The sequence below is a fragment of the Thermobia domestica genome, chromosome 11 (genome assembly GCF_964235325.1).
Source record: "Thermobia domestica chromosome 11, izTheDome1.hap1.1, whole genome shotgun sequence".
Classification (NCBI taxonomy): domain Eukaryota; kingdom Metazoa; phylum Arthropoda; class Insecta; order Zygentoma; family Lepismatidae; genus Thermobia; species Thermobia domestica.
In genome coordinates this window covers 227,623,003-227,639,022 of record NC_137464.1, presented here as the reverse complement: position 1 = coordinate 227,639,022, position 16,020 = coordinate 227,623,003, and the positions used below count along the sequence as shown (strand labels likewise).

Below are 16,020 nucleotides of genomic sequence, written 5' to 3'. Positions count from 1 at the left end.
TAACAGAACATAATATACATTCCCAATACTTCCACTAATACCATATATAACCGACTTGGACATGAACATGCAACCTTTTTCATTAGAATTTTTCTCCAAACCTACCTGAGAATTTTATGTATAGGGTTCTTGGTCCAAGTCTTTATAGTTCTCGAAAGTGTAAATACAATCATTTTGAGTCTCGGTAACTAGTTTAGAATATCTGGTCACCATCCATAGAAACAGTAAAGTGCAGCTGGAATATGTGCAATATTAAGTGATGTGCAGAGAGAAAAAAATAAAGCATGTGACAATTATATACACTGAAACAGACAAATATTGTGTGCAATTGATAGATAATAATGTTCGTTTATTGCTATGAAAAGATGAAAAGTATCTTTGTATACAGGGTGTTAACAAAATTTTGTCACAATATTTTGGAAATAGATTTCTTACATCAAAATAAAAAAGAAGTTCATATGGAACTGTGGTCGGAAGTGCATAGTTCCGTAGTTATAGGATGCTGAAAATGTGAAAAATGAACTTTACAGGTCAATAGTTCCACTACTACAGGATCGTTCGTAGTCGGGTCAAGACATCACTGAGGAACTGACATGTGAATTATCCAAAATATCCATCTTTCAGAACCTCTGGTACTTGCACAATCATTTTGAGGGAGGCCGTTTGGGAGTACTTGATCACTCTCCACCTACCTCTCTGAAAATTCGTGTGTAAGTATTGGAGCATTCTTAAACATGGATATTTGGATAGTTCACATACCAGTTCCTCAGTGATGTGTTGTTGACCCGACTACAATAGGTCCCATAGTGGCGGAACTTTTAAAGTTCAGTTGTTTCACGTTTGCGATGCCCTATAACTCCGAAGCTATAAACTTTTGAGCACAGGTCCATATGAACTTTTTTTTCTTATTTTGATGTGAGAAATCTGTTCCTAAAACATTGTACCACATTTTTGTAGCACCCTGTATTCAGTAATGCACAAGGGACAGGGCAAACAAGGGAGCACATTTTAAGGAGCGCCAAAATGATGAATATTTGCAATTCTTCACAATTTATTACTGAACAATAAGTTTACTATTTACCTTTCTAAGTGTTCTGTATTGAAAAGTAATTGCTGAATTTTAGGTGAGTACTTGGAAAGCTAAACAGTACAGAATATGTGATTTGCGCATTATCACAAATAACTTTTAAACTTCAAGGAGGAGGAGGAGATTATTATTATTATTATTTCTTGATTCGATTCCTGATGGGAGCTCATGTCATTTAAATCCCACGTTACGATGTAGTTCCACGTCTCATGTAGCCTCGTCGCTAAAAGAGACGCTAAACTCCAATCTAACCTGCAACCATCATTATCATTATTGTATTTGTTCGAGTTTTACTTCACACGGTTATGTTCCGAGGCTAAGGGAGATGGTATGATGGTATGAAGAAAGTGAGGTGAAACGGGAGAACTCGAGAAAACTCACGCATACGGTGATAGTCTAACATACACCCTACTTGCGGCCAGCTCTGATCAAACCAGATACCCCACGCACTGGAGTTGAACGCTCTACCACTAAGCCACTACGGCTCATATTTTTATTGTTATTATTATTATTTCTATTTACGTATCTTAAGTTCTTAAATTATTGGTTAGTTGAGTGTAGGTCGATGGGGACGTTATTGTCGAGGCCATTTGTTCCCGTTACGTTTAAGACACCTGCTCAAACATGGACTGCCCTCATGAAAATCCTAAAACGAATACACTTAAATGAAAAAAAAAAAAATTAAAAAATTAAACGTTGCACAAGAGAAAATTAAAAACAAGAAAAAAGATACAAGAATAAATATACAGAAATGAAACCTATAACGATAACAATAAAGTGAAAAAAAATAAATAAATAAATAAAATGTGACTAAAAGGTAAAAGGTAAAATACTAGACATGATAAAAGGTAACAACGCACTAAAATACTCAGAGAATGTGAGCAAGATCAAGATCGTAAACTAAAGGAAGGACACGACGGGCAAAACAGGTACTGTCCAAGGTCCTGTCCAAGGTACTGTCCAAATAACCATGCGTCAGATGTCAGTGGCGGATATGGAAACGAATCAGGACCACTTCATCTCAACGATGAGGGCGAGAGGATGTTCACCAGGCGCCAAGAAGTGGCTTAACTGCATAAAGTTTATTTTCATTAGCATGGTCCCAATCTCTTTGCCAATTAGAGCGCATCAAGGTGGAAAAATGGTTACAAAGAGCGGAGCAAGGAAGACTATATTCCAACTTCTTTAATTATGTATTCACACAAGATAAACTGAGTGAGAACAACCACGACAGGAGCCGTCATTTCTTTATTTACCTAATCATACTTGGTGTACATAACTGACAATATGTGACTATTATACATGTTAAATACAGAACACCTAACTGAATTTTATTAAATTTTGTTTACATACAGTTTTTAGAACAAAATACATACGTAAAATGTTTCTGAGGGAAAAAAATCTTCTAAAATCCTTGTTAATTTTAAAGACTAAATATAAAATATTTTTGAACGTTATGGAAGCTAGTCAATACTTGCGCTTGCAACTCCTTAAAAGTAAAAAGAGAACTCCTCTGCGCTTGTTTCAAATTTATTGGTCACCGATTGATTAATTTAACACCAATGCTAAACTAACATAGTATATAGAAATGTTTACACGTTGTACAATATTTTAAACATGACCATCAACATTTTCCGGTTTTAATAAACAGAGATTCGTAGAACATATAATAGGTTCATGAGGTTCATCCCTAAAACAAAGCTTTAATTGTGCGTAAAGGGCATTTCTTTCATGTTTCATACTTCATGCATCGAGAAGTACAGACATTATGTACCATAACTTATAGAACACCGTACTCACACAATAGTTGTAATAATTTTAAACGGATTTATTTTTAGTTTAACGTTCTATGTTTATGACCTTTAGGCTAAGGGCGACAGATGATTGATGAAAGTGGATGGTTTTGAAACTACATTTTTGTGCTCTCTTACCGGAAATTGAACCTGGTATTAACGTGTGCTAACAGCAGACGCGCTAGCCACTACAGAAGCAAGGAGGGTTAATAGTTGTAATAAGAATGAAAAGTGTTAGTTTACGTTTGTTTAGAAAGTGAACTATTTATCTACTAAACGAATTCACTATCTACTATTCTATTAAAAAAAGTTTTCCTCGCCTCTGTTCCTTTATAATGAATTAATTCTCTGATAACCGTTCTTTATTATTAGGGGAAAACCACTGTTGTAGTGGCAAACGTTCCGTAGCAGCACGACACCAACTGTACAGAGAGGGGACTGATTGCTTAAACTGAATCAATCCTACCTGGGCTTTTATCCGAGGTACAGCAATTCCAATGGAAATCTTTGAGAGATTAAATTAAGGACACGCTGTGCATTTTTAACTGTACTCTACAGACAGTTCAAATACGTTGCTACATACTAAAACAATAATTAATGACAATCTTTTCTTCTACACAACATGGTTTTACGTTTCGATTTTCGTTGCAAGACGGTTCACGATGTGCACCGGTATTAGTTTCAGGCAAACTGGTAATCAAATACAACCACTGTGGCAGTGTACAAACACCAGAGTACGGAACACTGTCACGTACTATCTGCACTTTGTTTTAAAAATGTCCCGAAAAATTTACAAAATTGAGATTTTAAATTATTATTGCTTCCACAGACATACAACGTATGATGTAACAGAAAGAAGAGAAAGCAAGCTGAACTGTTTTTTTTAAAAAATCTTCTTCCTTTCACTATCTTTTACAGAAATATTCCAGTCATAATTCTGTGTACGACACAACCTTGCAAATTGACGAAGTCTGAAATTCAGAAACCTACGCGTTTCTATATGTATCGGAACCTTCTTTGAATACAAAATTTCCTACACTTTAAACACTTACATTTGCATTGGTCTGTTTTCAGGATCTTATTATGAATAACACACCTTGTTAACCGAGCTGCATCGCTTAATTTGACAATTTCTTTATTATCAGTACCAGAAAAAGACAATTTGTTGTACTGTTTGCTCGAAATTCGTGTTAAACACACTTTCCAACCAGTCAGCTTCTTACATGATGAGCAATCACATTTGCAATTCCGAGTTTTACTACTGTTTTCCCTGTGAGTATATATGTGTGCAAGAAAGGCGCATCTTTGACTGTATATGGCTTCACAAATATCACACACGTAATAATTGGTCTGTACCACAGACCTTACACACCTATCCAGACATACCTTACACACCTGTCCAGATGTTTACGACACGGAAATAAGCGGGAAATGAGTCAAAACCCATTTTATGCTTCGCGATCTAATAGGTGGAGACTGTGTGAATTCCATCAATAAACAAAAGCAAATAGCGACGACATTGGTTTCGTTTCTGTCGACTGTGCCCTCGATGAGGCGCTGGAAGATGATCTTGAACCAGAGCTAGAGGAGCCTGATGAGGATGAGAGAGTTCCTCTGGAAGGCGCTTTTGTGCAGTGTGAAGAAGTTGGCAGTAATGAGAGGGCTGTTGTGCCAGAGGTCGCAGGCGGGGAGGAGGACGAAGAGATTGTTAGAGAGGATGGGGAATGTAGTGAAAATAATAATAATGTGCCTGTGGTGCCCGAAGTAACGGACAATCTTGCAGATAAGTGTGTTACTCTTGTTACTCCTTTAGAAGGTGATCCATTAGTTGAAAACAATATTGAAAGACTTGTTCCCAAACTAATCGAAAATGAATCGAACGTTGTTAATGGTGTACATGATGAAAGAGTTGGTAATGATAGCGGAGTAGTTATACCTGAACTCAATGGAATCAGTGACGAAATATATGAAGGAAACACTACCGTAGAAACGGATGTAATTGTTCCTGAAATCGAAACTCCTACCACAAATGAACATGTGACACCTGAGATAAATACGGTCGTTCAAAGTGCGGAAACGGAAGAAATCCCGATGGCTATTGATGACAATGAGGGTGATGTTGAAATGGATACCAGTGATATAACCGACAGTACCGAGAAACCAATAGTTCCAGATGTAGTTCCGTCTCCTGTGAAATCTTCAGAACGCGCATCAACCACGCAACAACCCAAATTAGTGAATCATGAAGGCGATTCGAACGCGGATGATCCTTTGCTAATGACTGTGGAGGACGATGCGGCTGTGGAACCAAATAATAACAGTTCTTCTCCCACAAGTGACAGTTCTAAGACTGAAGGGGAGAAGAAGATACGTGTTCGTCAAGATATATTCTCTCCAAATGGTGTAGCCATCAGTGAGCTGATTAACGTGAATGCTAAACTAGATTTCGATGCTCCATCCCCAGAGGTTAAACCACCGCCTCCAGAAGAACCCGAGACCGTTGATCTGGTGGAAGATGGGAACTCCGATGACGATGGAGATATTGAAGTGCTAGGAACTCGACCGAGGAGACGCGATGGAAGGCAGCCAGATGCCAATAATATACGTAACCCAGAGGAAAATCAAGGTGATGTTTGCGTGATCTCAAGGAGCATTTCGGAAAAGAATAACCAACGTACATAAAATAATGAGATCGCATTAGATGGTAGTGTTACTGTTAGGGTCTACGAACCTCCCGATAGTTCAAGTCCATACTTCTGTAATGAGTGTAGGAGTATATTTTCTTCTGAGGAAGAATTCGAAGGGCATTCTCTATTTCGTTACACGTACTACGTTTGTAAAGCATGTTGCAAAGCATTCACGAAACGATGTGCGCTAATAGTTCACAACAAAACTTTGTGTGGGAGTGTATCAAGGGACCAGATTATGTCTACATTCGAGTGTTCATCTTGTAAAGAGTATTTTGCAAACTGCAATACTCTACTGTGGCATTACAAAAACATTCATTCAACGAATCCTCACTTATGTGCAGTGTGTAATTTAGCTTTTGATAGTAGATATATTTTGAGACAGCATCTAAAAATTCATACATTAGATAAACCTGATGAACCATCAAGTAAGGAGAATAATGTTAAACGTGATGACTCATCTAACAGAGAAAATGTCGTTAAACCTGATGACTCATCTAATAGAGAGAATGTCGCTAAACGAGGTGATTCATCTAGTAGGGAAAATTGCGTTAAGCCTAATGACTCATCTAATAGAGAAAATGTCGTTAAACGAGGTGATTCGTCTAGTAGGGAGAATGTTAGACCTGGTGACTCATCTATTAGAGACAGTGTCGCAAAATCTGCTGACCCATCTAGTAGAGATAGTGTCACTAAATCTGCTGACCCATCTAATAGAGAGAATGCCGTTAAACTGCGGCCATTCAAATGCCCAAAATGTAATTTAGGCTTTAAAAAGAGAACTCCGATGCTAATTCATCTTTGTCGGCATAGAAAAAAAGAGAAGGTATCGCTGCTACTGCACATGTGCTGAATGTGATCACAACGTTGGTTGGAAAGTATGTCTGGATAGGTGTGTAAGGTCTTTGGTACAGACCAACTATTACGTGTGTGATATTTGTGAAGCCATATACAGTCAAAGATGCGCCTTTCTTGCACACATATATACTCACAGGGAAAACAGTAGTAAAACTCGGAATTGCAAATGTGATTGCTCATCATGTAAGAAGCTGACTGGTTGGAAAGTGTGTTTAACACACGAATTTCGAGCAAACAGTACAACAAATTGTCTTTTTCTGGTACTGATAATAAAGAAATTGTCAAATTAAGCGATGCAGCTCGGTTAACAAGGTGTGTTATTCATAATAAGATCCTGAAAACAGACCAATGCAAATGTAAGTGTTTAAAGTGTAGGAAATTTTGTATTCAAAGAAGGTTCCGATACATATAGAAACGCGTAGGTTTCTGAATTTCAGACTTCGTCAATTTGCAAGGTTGTGTCGTACACAGAATTATGACTGGAATATTTCTGTAAAAGATAGTGAAAGGAAGAAGATTTTTTTAAAAAAACAGTTCAGCTTGCTTTCTCTTCTTTCTGTTACATCATACGTTGTATGTCTGTGGAAGCAATAATACCTTTTCTTTCGTATGGCAAATAATTTAAAATCTCAATTTTGTAAATTTTTCGGGACATTTTTAAAACAAAGTGCAGATAGTACGTGACAGTGTTCCGTACTCTGGTGTTTGTACACTGCTACAGTGGTTGTATTTGATTACCAGTTTGCCTGAAACTAATACCGGTGCACATCGTGAACCGTCTTGCAACGAAAATCGAAATTTTTGAGTTTTACGTCTCACGATTATGCCAGTTAGGCTAAAGAAGACGGTGATAATGATAAATGAATGAAAAATGGTGGAATGAAGAAAGTGGGAGGAAACCCACACACACGGGGTTTGTCCACCACAAAGTTCACTTGGCGGGGGCTGGGATCGAACCTGGGACCCCAAGCACCAGAGATGAACGCTCTACCACTGAGCCACCGCAGCCCCGCAATTCCAATGGAGAATCGAACTCAGAATCATGTGCACAGAAAGTACTGCGTTAGATACTTGGCCACGAAGATGTACAATTCTCCTTGTTATGTGTCCAATATAAATGAACGTACAGAAAAAATAAACAACTAGGTTTGTTTGATGATTTATGTAATATGAAGTGTTGACATTAATGAATGGTCGAGATACATCAAGGATGGTAGTAAGGGAAAAGGATAAGAGGAAATAAGGTAATAACACGGTGATAAGAGGAAAAAACTGTCGATGTGAATCTTCATACCACTCAGTCTAGTTTTGGAACTTCTTGTATAAAATAAAAGATAAATTCTTACCAAAGCATGTACTATTTAATAAATAATTTCGTTCCGGTTTCGGCAACGTATCTTTGCCTTCCTCAGACACATTATAAAATACAATCTCTAAGACTAGAGCTTATATATCTCAGAAAATGATAGGAGGTCATATTTAGGAACAAATAGGATTCGTCGTTTCATTTTTCACAAAAAAAAAAAAAAAAAAAATCTTTGAGTTTTACGTACCACGGTTATGCCGGTGAGGCTAAAGGAGACGGTGATGATGAGTAATGAATGAAATGGTGGAGTGAAGAAAGTGGGATGAAACGGGATAACCCCGAGGAAACCCACGCACACGGTGTTTGTCCACTTCATTTTTAACAATTTTTAATTATTACATATTTGCAACTTATAATGATACAACTTTTACTTAAAAGCTTAACTTTTTAATTGGCAAATCTGTGTTATTTTAATGAACAACTTTCACTTTTGAGAATTTCTAACTTTTAATTGGCTATCTGCTATTCAATGCACCTGTGTTGCCTCTTCTGTTTTTTTCCTTTTCTGCTTTATCCAATATCTTCCTCCATACATTATGAAAAGCGGAAGGGATACGGAAAGAAAACAGCGAGGAACTTATGAACTGAAATGGTGGACTAAATATACATGATGCAACTGTAACTGCAATGATATTATTTATTAATTAAATAGTATACGCTTAGGTCAGAATTTGTCTTTAATTTTGTAAATCTTAAATATGGAGAGACTAAGATTTTTTTCTCTCCGAACTGCTAAATGTCATACATGCAACGACGTAGAAGATGGATGAAATGTCAACAACCACACAAAAGATATTCGATACGATACCTGGATACTAAATATTTATTGTATACTTCCAGAAAAGATACATGAAAAATATAAGACATGCACACTTCTACACATCAAGCACGATATATGGACTACTACACCCATCTTATGAACAGCCCGACAATAATCTTACACCATACAGACGGCGAACAAAGCAGGAAAAGATTTAACCTAATTCACACAATTAAAAAATATTAACTGCTGGTCTAGAGCGTTTTCACTGTATTACAGCATTTATGTATATAAATAACAAACGATGAACATTATTGCGCTATATTCAATAGGTCTACACGAAGAACGATTTAACGAGGTTTCTGTATCGACGAAGTACACGGATACACTGTCGTGTGAAATACCAAGTTTTTCAGCGTTGGGTTAGGGCGTTATCTTGTAAAAGTGGAAATTTCCGGTGTTGGTAAAGATGTTCTAGTAGACGTATGAAAATCCATATATGGATGTGTGATCACTGCCCTTCAGCTTTCAATGGAAAATGTAATGAGTTCAATAAATGTTGTAAGTTAACGATTCACAGAAAGCAGTTTGAAAAATAATAATAAATTGGCAACTCTGAATGTGTTATCGTTTATTTAGCTTTCTGCCCAGTTACGCTTTGAGTTTCATAAAACACTTGGTATTTGCACGATTTTGTGTCTTATCAAGCGTTCACTGGTACCAAAAGATCTGGACAACACCTGGTTGATATCTTGAATACAAGTATGTTGTTCCATTGCATTGCATGACGGGAGCTTTTGAGTTTGGTTGTCCTCCGCTTAAAAATAACAACCAAACTCAAAAGCCTGGAAATACTAATTGGATAATTAATTTCCCGGTATGATTTGGCATTCTATGGTAATCTCGACAAGAATTAGAATTTAATTATCAAACAGTTTTATTCAAAAATTAAAATCGCAACGACTTGAAATTGCATAGGCAACGCAAATTTTAAGGTATTATATACAGGCTATAAGTTGAAGTAATTTATCAACGAGTTCGAAAACAAAGCAACTAAAGTAAACTGAAATATTTCAAACTATAAATAGCAGCATATGTGAATAATTAAGTGTTTTATTTGTGTATGAGGATAAGTCAATATTTGAGTAGCAAAATGAAATATCTTCGAATTGGTACAATATGAAATTGATGTATGAATATTACTTGTCACTCTAACCCTTTCCGCAAGCATAGGTAGCAGCACCACCGTTATCGTAGACGGCGTTAGAGCTCAATGTTTCGTGCGGAGAGCCATTCGAGTGTCAAGTGGGTAAGACAGCAGGTGTGTTAGTGGATTGTACGCGTGTTGACCAATGGGTCGTAATTCGATTTCTACGAGTCCAGGGCAAATCTGCTGAGGAACTGTACCCGCTGACGGTAACAAATTCTCCAAGAAAGTCGTTTCCAGGAACATTTCAAGTTGGCGAACAGTTAACAGTGATAGCGATCGTCCGACAAAATTTCACAGTAAAGCTACCGTGAGAAAACTTGAAGCCATAATCTAGACCTATCAGACGTCTAACTATCGATAATGTGGTTTTACGGTTGAATTGTTCACATGGAACAGCGTGTAGCATTGTGCATAACAAAGTGTGTGCACGATGGGTTCCCCGTAAACTCACTGACTAACATAAAGAAGCCACAATTATCTTGTCACTACAGCATGTTAGGAGATAAGCAAGATAGGGTAGTAAGCTTCTGAACTGAATCGTGCCTGGCGCGCTATACGGAATGGAGGCTTCTTTCATTACCTAAAACGAAGAAGTTTAAGGCCTACCAGTCAGCATGGCAGGTGATGGTTACAGTCTTTTAATTAAGACAGTTAAGGCATCCTACTCGTGAAATTTCTGCTACCGAATCACACTGTCATTGCACCCGCGTACTGTTGAATCCTGATGAAGTTACAGTTACCCATTCGCAGGAAACGTGAAGATGGTTTGCGAGCTGGAGTTGTTCTATTGGATGACAACGCTCGTCAACACAGAGCCAATACCACAGTGGCTCACATACGATCCTTAGATTAAAAACGACTGCAACGTCTTCCACACAACCTAGATTTGACGCTATCGGATTTTCATCTCTTCGGATCACTGAGGAATCTCTTGGGTTTCAGGATATGGCGGAGGTCAATAAGGAGGTTACCAGTTGGCTACTACACTAAACACGAACATACTTCACTGCTGTCTTTGTGTGAAACGCTGGGACGAGTGCCTAAATATGCATGGCAATTGCGTGAAAAATTAAACTCAATTTCATCAGGTAACCCTTTACGCTTTTCTTTCTATATCATTTTGCTGTTCATATATTGACTTGGTTCGTATAATGGGTACCACTATGTTTTGAGCTAGTGTGCATACTTGGTTTTAAACAATAATAATAATAATAATAATAATAATAAAAACTGACTTTTATTGCTTTCTTAAAAAAAAAAAAAAAAAAAGGACTATGTTAAATAACATGTACAAATTTTCGTGAAGCCGGAGTTCTTTATTTAGCTTACGGCAGACCATGCAACAGAATTGCTTGCCAAATCCATATCAGGAAATTAATCAACGATTAATAAAGATTCCCGGGCAACATGTGTAGTTTAGTGGTTGTTATTCTTAACGACGATTCGTATTTATTAAGCAATTTTTATTATTATTATTATTACCAAAGTTATACTTCCTCGTAGTTACAAATTACAGTTACTACGATTTTCAAATCAAAGATGTATTCGGTGGAACTTCTGATTTTTTATCAACTGTAAAAGAGTAAAGAATGGAATTTACTAATACTAGGACAGGATTAGGTAAACTATATACCTTTTAGGAGTTGACAAAAGATCTAAGGGGTAGCTGGATGCTCTCTCGTATTGAAATTCCAGAAGGGGGAGTGCCATATGTAATCTCTGAATTATGAATTTCAATAAGATTGTCGCGCGTAAGAATAGGTACGTATACGAAGTCTCGCTAAAAGATAATGGAACCGGTGCTAAGAGTACTGTTTATGGTCATAAATTTACAAATTATAGATGACCCCCTTCAACATGCTCCCTTCCCCTTGCTATACACATTTGCATACGAAGTTTCTGTTGCTGGAAGTAGTTGTAACCGTCTTGAGTACCGCTAGTTTTCTGTTTCGCCTCTTCAACAGTCTAAAAATGTGTTCCACTGAGGGCGGGTTTCACTTTCGGCAAAAGAAACAAATAGCATGGTGTCAAGTGTGGTGAATAAGGTAGTTGTTCCAACATTAAAGTCTTCTTAGCTGCCAGAAACTGTTGAACGGTGAAAGCAGTATGAGAAAGAGCACCATCGTAATGCGCAACCCATTCACTGTTCTTCCAAAGGAGGGGCTTTTCTTTCTCACGCGTTCTCGCAGCTTCACCAAAACGTGCTTATTCACTGCCTAACCTGATGGTATTCATTCAATCAGGAGCAGGCCTTGATATCAAATAACACAATAAGTATGACCTTTACTTTCTATTTGCTCTTGCGTGCCTTTTTCACTCGCGGTGATGAGAGTTTTCCAGTGTATGCGTTGCCTTTTCGTTTCAGGATCATACTGAAAGATCCACATCTCGCCACCAGTGACCATTTTCGCTAACAAGTCCGTTTCTGGTTTCAGGCGTTCCATTGTGTTACTGTATACATGCTTTCGGAAGTCCTTCTGCTCCTGCGTTAAGTTTTTTAGTACCATTTTAGCGCAAACTTTGCGTATGTTCAAATGGTCGTGCACAATTGAGCGGACAGACACTTTATCGATGCCTATCAGGTATGCTATGATTCAAATGCTGAGGCTGCGATCTTTCCAGAAAATGTCAGTCACTTTTGTTACATTTTCTTCTGTTGTTGTTGCGACAGGACAGTTCGGTTTTTCATCATCATCAACGTTCTCGCGCTCCTCGCTGAAGCATTTGTGCCACTCAAACACTCGTGTATGTGACATTGTATTATCATCACGCACATCCTACAACAGTGTCATACACTCACTCTGTGATTTCTTTAATTTCACAAGGAATTTCAAGTTAATGTGCTGTTCAATTTTCACAGCTGCCATTCTTCTGGTAATACAATTGCACACTTCTCTGTTCAACCGCTGTTCACACACTAATTCCGACTGAGAGAGGCAACTTATGTATATCATCCTCTTCTCTGTGCTCATGCGCCCCCCTTTGCTCCAGGTATGCTACTGACAGGCCCGGTTTTTTTTAATTTTTTTTTTTTTAAAGCTAAACCTCGTACTTCCTTCCTTCGTTAAATGATAAAGAGAAGACAACTTTTTAAAGACATATAAAGACTTTCTAGCATAGAAAATATTATTTGGTTTCGTATTTTGCCAAACAGTTAGTGTAGGTTAAATTTTGTAACAATTAAAATGTTTATTATTATTATTATTATTTACTGCATTAAATTTATTTAAAATTTGCGTACTCTGTTTTCCACAAATAGATGAAATGAGATGAACGCTTTATTATATCTACGATTATGTTACATGTAGTGCAGTGCTTCCGAAAATAAGTATCCATTACAGAACCAAAAACTACAACTACGATGCAGTAATTAACAATACGTACCTTTCTCTGGCTTTATATGTAGGTATGATATGAAGCACTCGCGCAGCAATTAAGGACTGTCTCGCCAATGTGTCCATGGAGGGAGTGTCTTTGTTGGCATTCTCATTTTTATCAAGTTTCTTCGAGTCACGGCGACGAAACGATGAGTTGCTAGCTCTTCGTTTGGTGGCCTCGTTATCTACATTAGTGTCTTTTTTGCTTTTACGACTAGAATTTGCATCACCTTGCTTATCACTTTCCATGTCAGCTGAAGTATCACTACTATGATTGTCTTTACATATAAATAATTCATCTTCCGGAGTTACATTTTTGCTGTCTTGAAATGGTATTTCATCAGAACTTCTTGAGCATAAGGACTGCGAAGAATCATATCGTAAATTCTGTAACGATAACATCTTACGACGGTGTTTACGAGCTTTGGATAACAAACCAGTCACTGAGGGAGAAGAATCACAAGATTCAGGAACTGAAGTGACTGATTTATTCGGAGAATTATCGAAACTTTTATCCAACACAGTATCACTACATGATTCGTATTTTTCACTTTCAACGGATTGAGAAATGTTCGAATTTTGTATATCAGCTAACTTTGACACTTCAACACTCTTCTGAGATTCAGTTAAACGTTCATTGTCAACAACTCCTACAGTAGTTTTCACGTTTTCACGTTCTAAATCACACAAGCCACTACTATTGTTACATTCGCTTAACTTTTCATTATCTATTGCTTCACTATCCCCATGTTTATTTTCGACTGTATTAGATACATTTGTGAAAGTAACATTACTTTCATTTTCCTTTGGTCGAGATTGTTCTACCAGTTCACATGTTTCAGGAATTACCGAATTTATTACTGACGATTCCTCTTTTACTATAGCTGTCGCTGTTTCAACATTTAAACTCATGCCATCTTGTGATAATGAATCATCCGAAAAGCTAGCACTTTTCTTCTGCATTGCGAGCTTTGATAACGATTTCTTCTTTTGTTTTGTGGGCGATGTTTGATGTAACAAGGACTGACTGCTGCCGCTGGAATCATTTTCGTTTTCTTTCATTTCAACGTAAAACTTCTCTTAAGATGGACCTACGACGGGAAAGAAATATGATTATTTTACAACTACATTCTTCTATTATATGAAAAATTTGCGAACCAAAACATTTTTAACATAAACATGATGCTAATGGTTGAATTAAAGAAATTTTCCTCACATCCGTGTTGCGTAATTGCTATATTTTTGTTTATCCTTAAAAACCTAATTTACTCTGCTGTTCAATTTCAATGCCCAGTCTCTCTCGATAATGATCAATGGCATATTTAGAATTTCGCTTCGGAGCGGGCTATGTACAACACGGAGAAGCAGGAGGGGAGGGGCAATTGCCCACCTGAGTTTGAGAATGAAATATATTTTAATCTATTCTGTATTAATATACTAGGAAAAAACGTGAAACTCATATGGCGGTGAAGGATCACTCCCCCCCCCCCGCAGGCAAATCTGAAATGACGCTTCTGCAAACACACGTTGAATATTTGTAATCTCACTTCAACTTAACTGACTTCATTTTAGAAAGAAAAAAAAAAAAAAAATGAAATATTCGATCTTATCTGTGTACGTTTTTACCTGAAAGAAAATGTTGAGACAAGTTGAAGCTGCAATATACTGATTGCAGTTTTAATGGCAAGAATTACAGACTGATGAATCTTAAGTGATATACACACAATTTGGCATTGAATCTAACCTTTTATTCTATTCACAGAAGAAAAAGGAAGTATCCTCTTGGCCTATCTAAGTTCTCGGGCTAGTTATTCCCCCTCTTGATTTTCTTTAATTCAAACATTTACCTTTCTTTATAACTAAACGATGTAAATATTCCTATGCTGTAATAAGTAATATCCCGTTATTTTGATATCTGTACAAGTTGGTGTGGAACACCAGTTTGGCTTATCAGCTCCTCTTAGTTTTGGTGTTACTGCCGACTTGAATCACAACTAACAACGGTTGAAAGTATGATAGGAGAAACGAAAGAAAGTAACAACTAAGAAAAAAGAAACACAAGAGTAGAATGGACGAAAGAAAGAATAAAAGAACGCAGTTCTTACACGGAATGAAATTTGAGAAATACAGTATTATTTCTGAACAAAGAGCATAACAAAATGGAAAGTCAAAAAAAAATTCTTACAAATGGTAAGAAAGATTATTGTTGTATGTGAAATGCGAAAAACTAACAAATTTATTTCGGAGGGATTGAGCCCGATACCCCCTAAATACTCCACTGATAATTATGGTCGTGTATTGACATCGAAATGATAGAAATCTTTTCATCCTTCATTCAACATAACCGTATGAAACCAGTTTTTCGGTGTTGTTACATGACGGTATTTATATATCGACGTACACACGTGCACAGCTTCCTCCAAAATACTAAAATGAATACATGGAAAGAAAATTAAGACAAAGATTGGGATGTTATCATAAGAGAATTTATTATAATAATCACACACTAAATGGACTTCAGGTTCAATTTCTCCATGGGTAGTTGGCAATTATGTTCAAGAAAACATACAATTACCTTTACACATAGTAACAACTTATACACTATCAACATTTTTACATGTGATTAATAGTTTTTATAGAGTGTACATATCTTTCCAATTAACTTTTGTTAGACAAGTTTTCATTATGCACTACTAGTGCTTGTGTGAACAAATGTTTATCCGTACAAAATTAGCACCGGTGCTTCCACATAACTTTAGTAACTATTGTTGACAGCAAATTCTTAGGCTTTCAAACTATACTATGCATAAGTATTGGAAGTCTTCTATCAACGTATCAAGAAGATATACTTTCTTTACTTGCATCTCTCTACTAAAACCGAA

At 36.9% G+C, this 16,020-nt stretch overlaps 1 protein-coding gene across 1 annotated transcript in view; it reads right to left on the bottom strand.

The window, feature by feature from the left end:
- Positions 1–16,020, bottom strand: part of INPP5E (Inositol-3-phosphate synthase) — an 82,919-nt gene that overhangs the window by 48,049 nt on the left and 18,850 nt on the right. Inside the window, exon 2 of the mRNA XM_081731740.1 lies at positions 13,146–14,229. Within this exon, the coding sequence (XP_081587866.1) occupies positions 13,146–14,200 (1,055 nt within the window). The 5' untranslated portion in view covers positions 14,201–14,229. The remainder of the gene's footprint in view (positions 1–13,145; positions 14,230–16,020) is intronic.